Source organism: Tachypleus tridentatus, chromosome 13 (genome assembly GCF_004210375.1).
Source record: "Tachypleus tridentatus isolate NWPU-2018 chromosome 13, ASM421037v1, whole genome shotgun sequence".
Lineage (NCBI taxonomy): Eukaryota > Metazoa > Arthropoda > Merostomata > Xiphosura > Limulidae > Tachypleus > Tachypleus tridentatus.
The window spans coordinates 172,386,668-172,400,713 of NC_134837.1; the positions used below are offsets into that span (position 1 = coordinate 172,386,668).

General features: G+C 32.0%; 1 protein-coding gene across 2 annotated transcripts in view; it reads right to left on the minus strand.

The window, feature by feature from the left end:
• The window catches only part of LOC143236857 (citron Rho-interacting kinase-like), a 67,474-nt gene that overhangs the window by 21,761 nt on the left and 31,667 nt on the right, over positions 1–14,046 (minus strand). For both annotated transcript variants that reach the window (XM_076475484.1, XM_076475483.1), the window contains exons 13-16: positions 4,667–4,907; positions 3,715–3,855; positions 3,428–3,535; positions 376–535 (exon numbers count right to left, since the gene is read on the minus strand). In XM_076475484.1, the coding sequence (XP_076331599.1) occupies positions 376–535; positions 3,428–3,535; positions 3,715–3,855; positions 4,667–4,907 (650 nt within the window). The remainder of the gene's footprint in view (positions 1–375; positions 536–3,427; positions 3,536–3,714; positions 3,856–4,666; positions 4,908–14,046) is intronic.

The following is a 14,046-nucleotide window of genomic DNA, read 5'->3' on the forward strand; positions in this document are numbered from 1 at the left end:
AACAAAAACACCATTGATAAATAAATAACAAAAAATACTTTTCTTATTCTACATATATTATTATAGAGTAAAAAATTAAAGTGCTAAGTAACAAATATAAAAATATTAATTCTTATTATAGTAATTCGTGACTTTATTCTGTCAACATTATGATTTTAAAACAAACCTTTTCTCAAAAATAATTCCTTATTAATATATATATCAACCATTTACAAAAAAAAATGAAAATCCCATTATGCCCCTCCATTTCAGGGAAAAAAAAGCTGTATTAATGTTAAGTGTAACCTAATACTAATGGAAAACCAAATAAAATTCCAATAACTAAGGCAAGAAATAAAATGAACAAAATAATTTTGTTTGGTAGCTAAGCCTTACTCTCTGCTTTACAGGCCATGACTTCTGCTCGAGACTTATCAAGTTGTTCTTGTAGTCTTCTACATTTTGCCCTCTCTCTCTCAAGCATACCTTCCAATTCACGCCACTGTAGGGGAATTGTTGATGATCCTGTTTCTCTGCCTTTGTTGCCAAAGAAACGCTATAAAGATTGAAGTAATATCTGAATACCAAATACAGATAATTACCTAGACATATCAAAGCTGTCAAACATTTGCTTAAAATGTCAAAGGATGTGCAATATCACAATTTATACAACTGAAAATCTCACATTATACAGTTTTGTTTAATCATATGCAAGATCTATCTTCATTTAACATTGGTAGACAAAAGATGTTATGTTTTTACAAATTAGATTAAAACTGCCATATATTAGTGTAAAATATAGGAAATATTTAATCAATTTAATAGTGACTGGATGCTTTAACTACAATAAATAAAAGGTTAAATGTTACTCTTGTAAAGCATCTATAAGTAAATTAGGAGCATGTTTTATGACACTGCATTGCAGAACTTGAACATTTAAACCACAACCCAAAAACTAGATCAATGCTACCACTAAAATATCTTAAAATTCATTTTATTGAATGCAGTCAAGACAAACATATATAAACTTGCATGTCACAAATCCTACAATCATGTATGTGACTGTATGAAATGTTACTAAAATAAATATCTGAAATAAATGTAATCATTACATTACCTTATTCAGCTTCTGAATCATTTAAAATTATATCTAATATATTTACATTTTATAAAGAAGTATTAAATTATTTGAATAAAGTCTGATGTGAGCAAATTTTTTTCAGTTATTATACCATTAAAATCAGGCTTCTGATATTTCAATTAATTTTCTTGGTTATATAAATTACTTAATAATAATAATAACAGTATGCATATAAATGTACATAACTAATATTAAAAGGTTAAAATGAAAGAAATATAATGTAGCCAAGTGAAAGACATTAAATGTATGTTGGGTCAAACATTCAGTATGACAAAAGCTGTGACACTAGTAGCAGAACTACATTATTAAGCTACTGTATCTGAACTTTCAAGTTGTTAACATTGGTGACAGAGCTAGGTCCTTAAGCTACTGTATGTGGACTTTCAAGTTGTTAACATTGGTAACAGAACTAGGTCCTTGAGCTACTGTATGTGGACTTTCAAGTTGTTAACATTGGTAACAGAACTAGGTCCTTAAGCTACTGTATGTGGACTTTCAAGTTGTTAACATCAGTAACAGAACTAGGTCCTTAAGCTACTGTATGTGGACTTTCAAGTTGTTAACATCAGTAACAGAGCTAGGTCCTTAAGCTACTGTATGTGGACTTTCAAGTTGTTAACATCAGTAACAGAGCTAGGTCCTTAAGCTACTGTATGTGGACTTTCAAGTTGTTAACATCAGTAACAGAGCTAGGTCCTTAAGCTACTGTATGTGGACTTTCAAGTTGTTAACATCAGTAACAGAGCGAGGTCCTTAAGCTACTGTATGTGGACTTTCAAGTTGTTAACATCAGTAACAGAGCTAGGTCCTTAAGCTACTGTATCTTTTATCTAATCTATAACATCTCATTTAATATCCTTTTTTAAGCTATTTATTAAAATTCCTTTTCCTTGATAATTTTTAAAAGCATGTTGCAGACTATGAAACTCAATTAGTAAATAAAACTATCGTTGAAAAAAAATATACTGTTTTCAAAACAACTGTACACCAAAAAAAAGGTGTAAAATTACTTTGATACTTTTTCAAAATGCTAATCTTAAAACACTTTTATTCACAACTTAGACTAATTATTATAAGGTGTGTGGTTTGAAAATTTGCTAAATGTAATTAAACTAATTACAAAAAGTTAATTTAAAACAATGATATAAATGTTCCAAACTAACATTGGGATTGATAGTCTGATTTTCCTTTATTTTTATGTCTTTTTAACCTGGATATGAAATACAAAGTTGGACAATAATTAAAACTTCAATTATTGGTGCTATTAAAACTGTCAATTGTTTGTGATGAATTTATAAAAGTATAATGCAGCTGAGCTGTTAACACAGGCTTAAGAAAAACAAACATTAGTACAATCAACACTAATGCAGGTTCAAGCCTTGATATTACCAACCATAGTCAAAGTCATAAATTGCAGCAATGATTTGGTTAACTCAAAACATTCTGTCCACGAATAATTACAGTAGTAAAAGGTATTTTTAAAATTGGCCAAAAAAAACAAACAAACTTCACCACTTAGATGATCACCAAAAGAAAGCTTAAAAAGAAACGTGAATCATAAAAGCTCTTGAAGGAGTGCTTTTCAAGAAGTTATAGAAGTTTATATTTAATTAAAACTTAAAAAAAAAGTATTAAAACAAAAAATACACTTACACTCTTTTAAGCATCAAATGATATAAATCATCTTATCAAACAAAATATAGAATTTGGATATAAGGTATTAAAGACAGGTGAAGTATGATATTGGTTCTCACTGAACTTTAAGTGTCCAAGACAGATTTCATCTGGAAAATATTAACTATCATTAATAAGCAATTAAAATTCCTATCAAATGAAACAGAATGAAGATCTTGCGTTTTCAGCAAATTATTTATTTTAGTCAGACCTACCAAGAACAACATTTTTACACTTTGTCAATTTACTTTTACTCCAGTCTCATTGTTCTTTGTCATGGTTTCTATGAAAAACATTTTCTCAGTTCTTTACCTCATTCAAACATGTTTTCCTACTTCCGTTTTCATCGAAACAACATAAACATACTACTATATTTTTTGAAACTTTCAGCAGTTGGTTATTTAATCATTGAACAGCCATTCAAATTTAATTTCACTAAAACTTAATTATCTTAACCTAAACTCTTTTGTTATTGATTTTATATTATGACAAGTGGCCAATTATAAATATGTGGTGTGCCAGAACGATGGAAAAACAAGTCTAGATTTCTTCTACATGCATTCTACTTACTGACTGACACACAAACTATCCACATTACATATAAGAAACCTGTGTTTGAATAAATTGACATACTTTTTTCTTCTTTTCCAAACCCTGAACTTTTGCTTGAAGAAAATCAATAAGTTTGGTTTGTTGAGCAATTGTTTCTTGAAGTTTTATTTTTTCGTGTTCATGGGAAACCTATAAGGATAAATTAGCAAATTCCAGTTAAAGCCAAACATGTTTGCTTCACTAGTTTTTCTAACATCTACTGCTGTTTAACTTTGGAAACAAAACATTTTAAGATGTGCACAATATAAGAATAGTAAGATTTTTTAAAATCTAAATAGCTACATCAACTATTCAAACCAGCTCCATACCTTAGTGATTTCTGCAGTGTTGTAGAGTTCTTCAATTTGATCCTTAGACTGGTTAACCTTTTCAAGAGCTTCTTCCAAACCTTGGGTAAGCTTGAGGTTTGAAGCCTTCAATGAGGATATTTGAGTAATGTGTTTGGCTGCCTATCAGAGTATTTAAAAGAAATTTTGTATGTTTTAAGAGTGACAGCATAACTAAAATACAGGTGTAAAATACAGGAGCTTCTTCCAAACCTTGGGTAAGCTTGAGGTTTGAAGCCTTCAATGAGGATATTTGAGTAATGTGTTTGGCTGCCTATCAGAGTATTTAAAAGAAATTTTGTATGTTTTAAGAGTGACAGCGTAACTAAAATACAGGAGCTTCTTCCAAACCTTGGGTAAGCTTGAGGTTTGAAGCCTTCAATGAGGATATTTGAGTAATGTGTTTGGCTGCCTATCAGAGTATTTAAAAGAAATTTTGTATGTTTTAAGAGTGACAGCATAACTAAAATACAGGTATAAAATACAGGAGCTTCTTCCAAACCTTGGGTAAGCTTGAGGTTTGAAGCCTTCAATGAGGATATTTGAGTAATGTGTTTGGCTGCCTATCAGAGTATTTAAAAGAAATTTTGTATGTTTTAAGAGTGACAGCATAACTAAAATACAGGTGTTTCTCTAAAGCTTATATTCTGTATTTTTGTATGTTTTAAGAGTGACAGCATGACTAAAGTGCAGGTGTTTTGTAAAATAGTAAGCATACACAGAAATTTCTCAACAAATTTTAACTTTGCTTCTAGTCAATTCTAGCATTTTTATATTACACTTTAGGAACTTATACAATTCTAGCATTTTTATATTACACTTTAGGAACTTATACAGTTAAATACTTTATTCAAGTATTAGTTTTACCTTTGAAGGTTTACCATGATCAATACATATCAAATTTGTTCCTGTTTTATTTCCTTTAATAACATACCTCTTCCTTCACTTGGATGTTATCTTCCTCCAAGCTGGTTACCTTTTGGTGAAATTGTTTCAAAGACTGACTTTGAGTGGCTAGTTGTCTCTCTAGCTCAGACACTTGCTCAGACAGCTGACTGCTCACTTCTCGTTGATAGGCCAACTGTTCCTGGGCAGTCTCTATTTTTGCTTTCCATATAGCTTGATTTGTCTCCTGTTCCTCTTCCAATTCCAATAGCTTGTGCTCATTTTCAAGCCTAAACATTCATAAAGTGAAACATCATATTATTTTTCAAGTGTGAACACAACATATAGTAACAAAACGATCAATCTATATCACACATATGAAGCTACTCTTCTACAGACTTGCTGTGTTTGACAGGGTGTGACTAACAAGAAAGTTTTTACACAATTGCTAAGATTTAAAATTTTAAATTACGTCAATAGCTAATCAAAAAGACTACTTGTGAAAGCAGTTGCCAATTTGGTATTGAGATATATGATTAAATTAGCAAAGAAAAAAAAAATATTTAGCCTATTGAGTACAGTAAAACTTTTTTCCCCACAAATAAAGTTTTTTAAATAATTATAGTGCATAAACCTTAGTAAATTATTAATTTTAGTAATTAGTAATATAATAAAAATAATTAAAAGGATGAAACTCATTTCTTGTTTTACTACATTCAGCTGAGTGTTATTTTAACAGCCATATGAAAGTGAATAGTTTAAAAAGTTAAAGTCAGGAAAGTTAACAAAATTAGTCTTATTGTAATTACATTAAGAAACTGAATAGTCTAAATAATCATAGTCAGAAAAGTTTGGTTAAGTTTTTCTATAGGTGGGTATAAAATTTTGCAAGCCACAACTTTTTACAGAGCTCTATTTAACATGGTATTGTATATTTGTGTTGTCAGAGTTATCAATCCTTCATGTAACCATAAACCGTTGATTTAGTAACAGTTTCCAGTGAGTACCAGATACAATAAACAGTATTACAACTAAAACTTTCTACATGCATATCTAAAACTCGGAATTATAGTAATATTCCTTCTCCAAAACAGGATCAGTTCAATGGACCTAACACATTCACATTCAGTTTAAAAAGAAAGTTAATGTGTTATACTTTCCATAAGTCAATACCTCATTGTTTTTATCCATATGCATTACCACCAGAGTGAAAAATGCCTTAGTCATGTGACTAATTTTTTATTTATTTCAATTAGCCACAGATATACTTAACACGCCATGAAAGTTAAAGATTTACAGTTTTACCACAATGACTATATTTACTTCAGTCACAAAACAATTTTAATGGCTGTGTTTACATGTGTGAAACTAGTGAAATAGTTAAAGGAACAATACTATAAAACATACATGTTTTGACATGTTCTAACCTTTCTAGAGGTTCATTGGTATAGTTAAAACAAAGTTCAAAATACATTTCAAAATGTATTATTTCTAGGAAACTATAACTGTGATAATTATCTGGGCTAGTCTCAGGTTGAATTTATCTTAACCTAGCAACAATAACTATTGTTATAGCAATACCCAGTTATGATGGAGACTTGAAAATAGCAAGTCCAAGAAATGTCATGATTGTAGATGTATATCAGTAATGGTATAAATATAGCCACTGAAATCACATTATCCTACATTCATCAGCACTAAATATGACAATAGCTGAATTGCATATAACATTGTGGCTTAAAATGTTAAGCTTATTGTAACATTTTTACACCTTCCACTTAAGCAAATCTGAAGTGTCTGTACATTACATTTTAATTTCTTTTAAATTGAGTGACTGAGAGTTATTCAAATAGTACATTTCATTCCCAATGAGAAAACAAAGTGCCAAAATTATATGCCATGGAGCTGGAAATACCAAACTTTTGTTCAATTCTACAGGTTTACAATGTAAGTAAAATGCAAGGCAAAATATAACAGTAACAATGTTTAATGCTCTACAGACAGATGCTTACAGTGTATCAAACAACAAAGTCATTTTGATTCATTTTGTGCTATTTATATTAATGCAAGTTAAAATAGTGGTTATAATGAGGCACAATCAAAAGAAGCAACGATTCAGTGTGGTTTATAGATTCCCATTACCACTATGCTGAATAGTAGGCCTTTCTACTTGCCAACTTGTTGCACTGATCACACTAGTTTCAAAGGCAAGTACTGCTTAGTAATATCACAGACTAGGTTGGTTTGGTGTTTTATGGTGCAAAGCAACTAGGCTATTTGTGCCTTCACAGACTAGGTAATCAAATTATGTTACATTTGGACACATGTGCCTTATGTCATGATTTTTTATAGCTCCAACCTTAGTTTGGTCATTGGACATAAAATAATTGTGTATGTACAGTACTGTACAAAAGTGTTAGAACAAGAAAATATATTGTTGTTCTTTCCATTGGATGGGGCTAATTGTCATATGCTATTAGAGAATTTAAATTTCAACACTACAGTAATGCTACAATTATCCCTGTTGACAATTGAATAAGCCAGGGTAAGAAACGCTTATGATTCTTTAGAAGTCTCATATACCTTTACCAAGGGCATGCCTTAAAAATTCTGCTTGAATATAATGTCTTAATTACATAGAAAGAAGCTAGCATATAGTGCCAGTATATGCTAAAAGAAATAAATTTAATAGAACTCCACAAATAAATCTTGATAAATGCAATGTTTAACACTATATATCAAGTTTTGTTGTTATGCCTGGGTCCAAAAAGCATAGAATGTTCAGTGTACTATAGAGTTTGCATAAAAACTTTATGCAATGTTAGTTGGACTCTCAAAAAAAAAACTGCTGCAGACTTGAAATGTTCTCTTAGCTGAGACAGGTTAATTTGTAAAACTGAAAGAAAGAGGCATAACACCTAAGCTCGACAATACTAATGTTAAGTATTTTTATTTATGCAGCCTTTGGGTCAGAAGAAAGACTGCCACTGATGTCAAGTATGACATAAATGACCATGTACCATATTACAAAAGAGTGTCCAGATCTACAGTATCAAGAAGACTAAACAAGAATGGGATATTTGATTGTGTAGCAGTTAAAAAACCTTTACTTTAGTGTTGATAATCAAAAGAGGGTGTTGTCAATGAATGAATCCAAGTTTGAAATATTTGTCCAAACTGCAGGTTGTATGTTAAGGGAAGAAAGGTAAAAACTACTTACATCAATGCATAGCACCTATCATGAAGCATGTGGGAGGCAGTGTTTTCTGCTGAGGCAACAGGAGATATTTTCAAAATAGCTGGAATAATGGACCAGTGCAAGTACCAACAGATACTAATCTGCCATGGTACACCCAGTGGTTTTTGTATTATTGGTAAGGATTTTACTACCAAGAAGATAATGACCTCAAACACTCATCTAACGTATGCAGAAATTCTTAGCAAAGAAAAAAGCTGATGAAATCATTCAAATGATGCAGTAACCCCCACAGAGCCACAAGCTCAAATAAACCAAACAGATCTGGAATTTGACAGATAAAAAAACTTTGCAATTAAAAGCTACTTTTAAAGAAATTTTATGGGAGTGTAACAATAGACATTAGAAGTAAAAATCCCAAAGGGAACTTTGATTAAATATGTTGCAACAATGCCTGAAAGATCATCTGAAGTTATTAAAGCTAAAGTAGGACACACACAATATTAACTGTTTGCTAAACTCAGTTTCTGTTGTAGTAAATATGTAGATTAATAAAATTTTGAAGTTTCACCTGTGATTTACCTTCCATTGTTCTTTGAAAGTAGCCTAACATCTAATTTTTGACTTTGTCCTAATACTTTTGCACAGTACTGTATGTTTTATAATAAATATAACTGAAAGAGACAGTTACATGCTTCAAGAAATAATTCTGAAAATATTCAAACTTTGTCAAAAATAAAAATTAAAAGATCCAAAATTCTTATGACTTCTACAAGCATGTATTCAAAACCTATTGTGAAGAAAAAAGGGTTAACCATTTGTGAACTACTGATAAACTTATCTTAAATTTTCCTAATACTTAATATTTAATTTGTTGTTTATGAAAATAAGTGCAGATATACAAATTAATACAGCTTTCATGACAACGTTTGGCAAAGATACACAGATGGAAAACAAAGGTACATGGATGAATCGTTTGTTTGCAATTTAAGGCAAAGTTTGTCAAGGGTTATTTGTGCTACCTATCACTAATTTAGACGTAACAGACCATAGGTAAGACAGCTAGTGAGCACTGCTTGTCACCTGCTCTCAGGCTATAACTTTAAACCAAAGAAAAGTAGGATTAACTGTCATATTATAATGCCCTTATAGATAAAATGGCAAGTATGCTTAGTGAAGTGATTTCAGATTGTGACCAGCAAAATGTAAATCAGGTGTCCTATTCATTGATAAATAATGCTCAGTGTGTTTACCTAAATAAAAGGTTTGAAGTACACACTTACTATTTTACATCATTCAGTTCTATTAACCCTATAGCTATGGATCACAGGTCAAAAGCCATCCCATCCTGTTTGTTGATTTGCATTTAAAATTTTATTGAAATACTAAGCTATGAATTTACATCAATATGTTCGGTATCAAACTATAGGTTATAATTCAACTTTCAGTATTATATATTATTCAATTTCTTAACTTAAAAGTGTTAGAAAACATAGTCAAATATTGATTTTTGTGTGTCACATGGTATGTTGAATACAACACTGATTCAAATCAGATGTTATAATGTCAAAATACAAAGTCTATAGTTTTGTACAAGTTATTAACTCAAATTACCATTATTAACAAGCTAGAATAGAATATAAGAACCTCCTATCTTTTCCATTTGCTGTGATATCACTCATGTGCCGAACCAAACATAGTGGCCCCACTCACCTCTTTCAATTTTTGGAAATACTCCCTTATGTACACTTACTTTTGTCTGTAACACGTGAATAACCAATCATAATACCACCCTAATGGCTTTCTCAATCATCTTCAAGTGTCACATCATAATTTCCTTCTTTTGAAACAAGACTTCAAGGAGATAGTTTGAGTCATTAGTATGCTCAAAATCTCATTTTTTTAGTTACAAATACAGCTTAGTCACTAAACTTGATAAATTAAAAAGGAATTATATGACATGTAATTTATGATTTTTTTGGTTATTCGAGTGTATATATTAAACCCCAAAAAAAGTATTTCACTTCACATCCTTTATGTGGGAAATTTCTTCAGGTTTAGCAACTTACGAGAAGCTGCAACCAAGTACAAAAGGTATAACAAGAAGTAATTGTTTGTTTTACTTCTCCATTTAATGTTTTAAGAAATATAAGTTAAAGAACTTATTTCTAAATTGTAATAATCTATATACAAATATAATGTATAGTAATTGAAAATGTGACTATATATATTACAAAATACCAGTCTACTAAAAGACACCAAAGACTGGGTCAATTTTATATTATTGGATATGGTAACATGAGTGCACATATGCTACATCATTGTAACTTCTGTATTGTTAACCAGGCATGACAAAAAGGTCAATATAATAGAAATAATGGATACATAATTTTATGAGATTTAAGCTATTTAGGTTAAACATTTGTGCTATAATATGTAGTCATTCTAGAATGAAAAAACACAATTTACACTTAATTCATGATATTTTATGATGGTTAAAAGGCGAGTCAAACTAACTGACCCCTATAATTATGGTAGAGAAAATAAAAACAGATGAAATATAGTTTTACTGAAATCAAACCTTTAAAATCTATTTAGGAGGTTTTAGAGATTACATACATAATACTTGCGATTTTTGGGACAAAGAATAGTTTTTATTCCAAATCATAACATGAAAATCATTTCACATTTAAACTAATAACAAACAAAAGAGACTAAATATGTTCACAAACAAATCTTTAGTGAAAAATTTCATTAAAAATCTAAATTTTTGTGCACAAAATCTTGGGATCATTACTAAAGTCTATTAAATTTTGTGAAGATACTCATACAATATAGCATTAAAAGGTATTGTATAAATACTTAATGTGTACAAATGTGTGTACAAACTCTTGTATTTTATACCAACACTGTTATGAAAGGGTTAAACAATTACACACACAGAGCATTTAAGCTGAAAACAATTACTGTATTGCCAATTGTACAATAACTGCAAACTACTGCTTCAAATTTGAATTAAGAAAAATTACCAAAATTTGCATGTAATTTTTAACTGCCTTTTACTAAATGTTAAAATTTTTCTAAATTGAAAATGTGTTTTCAACAGATACGTACCTGTTCCTATAACAAAAAGCTTTCTCAACCTATACTGTCTTCTATTGATGCATAATTCCACTCACCACTACCCTATACTCTCACTTATTTCTGCATATTAATATGCAAATTACTATGTAGCAATCCTTCACTAGTAGGAATGCAATGCCATCCTATGTAACTACTATCCTCTCTCATCTTGCAGCTGTTAATCACTTCAAGTTTGGACAGATAAAACAAAATGAAACTAAATAGGATAGGTGGGAAATATGAGTGGAGGTAAGTATCTATCAGAAATAGATATTCAGATTAGGAAAATTTTAACATCCAATATGATATGTTAGCTAGAATCACACACTGAACTGGTGGAGGGTCATTAAGAAGATTATCCCCCTTTAGGAAGCACCCAAAAGAAACTCTGAGTTATGAGAAAAAATTAAAAAAATGATAAAGTGCATCACTTCTGAGCCAGGTATGTTCTATACCCATTAGTAATGCATCACCAAAAGAGTGGAAATACAGAGGAACATCAAGAAAAAAATAAAAATAATGGGATACCTGATGAAGGGCATGACAGACCATAAGTGAAATTTTGATCAAAACCAACATCTTGTAGCATCTGGAATTGTGCATCAGGTCTGCAAAAAAAAGAGAGTTCTTTGCCATTCACCTCAAAAACTGGTACCAGCAGAGAAGAAGAGCTCCCTTACCACAAACCCATTTCTGTATATCCGTACCTACAACAGAACCAACCCCAAATTCCCTGGGCAAATGGTGAGGAGGAAGAACCAGAGTGTGTGGTCATCACAAGTCAAAAACCTGAAAACACTGAGAATTTTTCATCCATTCTGAAGTAAGAGGAGGGTACCCAGCCTTACACATGTAGGAATTCATGTGTCACATTCAGCTACAACCAACACCAAATCCACTGGGAACTGATATCTAGTGGATGGCAGAAAGAGACACCACAATTTCACTTCCAGTCCAAAACCTGTCAGCACTGGGAATTTATTGTCCAGTCCACAGTTAGGAGGAAGGTATAACCAAAACACATGAGGACTTATGTGGCTGGTCTAGTCCCAACAAAAACCTGATTACTGGGAACTGAAATCCAATGGACAATAGGAAGGAAAGCATCTCAACTGGAGGTGCACACTGCAATATATGGTGAAATGTAACATCCAACACCTAGCAACATTTGGAATTATACATCAGATCTGCAGCAGGAAGGGCATCTCACCATCTACACCAGCAAAATGCCACCACCCTACTCTCAATTGAGTAGTATTGTACACACTTAGAAGAGCAGGCCTCCAAGATCTATAACCCCAACAACCAGGAACTCCAACAGAAAAGAAGGGAAACATGTATTGAAGAATGACAAAAGCACTGGAAACAGTGCAATGGATGACTGCAATACCAAATATTAAAATAGAGCAATCACATCAACATGGTCAATGTGCTACCACCTAGTGTTCCTAGAATTTTACATCATAGCCACGATGAAAAGAAACTCTATGCTACAGTTTATTAAAGAGGGGCAGTAATCCTAATTGCTTCACATATGTTAGTCCACAAAGTGTACAGTCTGGGATGAACATATTTATGAAGCAATAGGCTGTGAAGGATACCCACAAGCAGTCATGCAGAACACCTCACCTCAACAGTATTTGTAACATGACCTTGTCACGTGTTATGATATAGTACTTTGATATACAGAGACCACAATTACTGAGTTGATAAATCAACAGCTGGCAGCATCTAGAATTGTACATCAGGTCTCCAGTAGGAGTCTCAGCATCATGGTTATCTAGCATGGTGTATGATCACAGGTAATAAAGTGCAGATTTAAAAGCAAGTATACCTGGTCAGGCAACACTCGTCATAGAGCAGGATCCAAATATACGATTAAGGTGTCTGCAAAGAAAATTAATGGAGTACTTACCATCCACAGATAAACAGTCACAGCACTGATGTTGTCCCCCAAGGAAAGATGGAAATTTGCAGCCAGGGACATAAGAACACACAATAAATGTTACAATCGAAAGGGAAATAAAATACTATATGAATTAACTGGTAAATTCAACCTGGAAGGATAACAGAAAAAAAAAGAATAGATGAAGATTTCACAAAGGAAATAAATGGGGTTGGGAAATGTGGATGGGAACAACACATCATGTAACATTGGACAGCCCTGAACAGGAAAATGAGTCAGATGGGATCATAATAACAGTCTTGAATGTGGGAAAAAGAGAAAAAGCGTGTGGAGGGAGAAGTACTCTCTTGTGCAGCCAAATTCATGAATATAAATAAGAGAAAGGAAAACCTAGGAATTACAAAACAAATAAGAAGTGAGAATATCAATTGTAAACACATCAGAATAACAACATTCATGCACCAACAGGAGCAGCAACTTCCTGAAAAGGTGATTTTAAGAAAATCCACAAAGATATAAAGTCCAATGGAAGATGACAAAAAGCAAAGAGAACCATACAGAGGTGCAAATCCAGAAAAAAAGCAGAACAAGGAGGATGAGTCAAATGGAAGGAATAAAACAACATGGATAATACTGAAAACTGAAAAATGCAATTGAAGTTAATATACCAAAAATTGGTAGATTATAACCCACAACAGAAGAAATCAAAAGGCCTCATTTAAAAAGTCAAGGTAAAAAGGACAGCATGTGAGGAATTGGAGGAATAGAAAGGGCATTAAACACTAAAGACAAAGCAAAAATAGTACATATACCATGTACGTAGGTACACTGTCATGAAGGAAAAGCAAACAGTATGGAAAACAAAAGGAACTACACACAAACATTCAGCCCTTCAGATGAGGGACTAGACAAAGCCATGTGGTGAAAACAAATACCAGGTACAAACAAATGATGCACCCCAGAGTATGGCTACTCAAAGAGTGTAGGAAATAAAGGAGGAGACAGGTAGGCAACATGTAAAACCAGTACAGCAGTAGAAACCACATGTGAGAAGCACACATAAAAGGTGACATTCTGTAGGAGGAGGATGAACAGAAATATTCATGATAGTATTCGTCAGGTCCAACTAGCAGTTGGATATTGTCTATAAGGGAGAGGGAAAGGTAAGAGTAGTGTTTAAGGGGTCCCAAACAAAGATTCATTT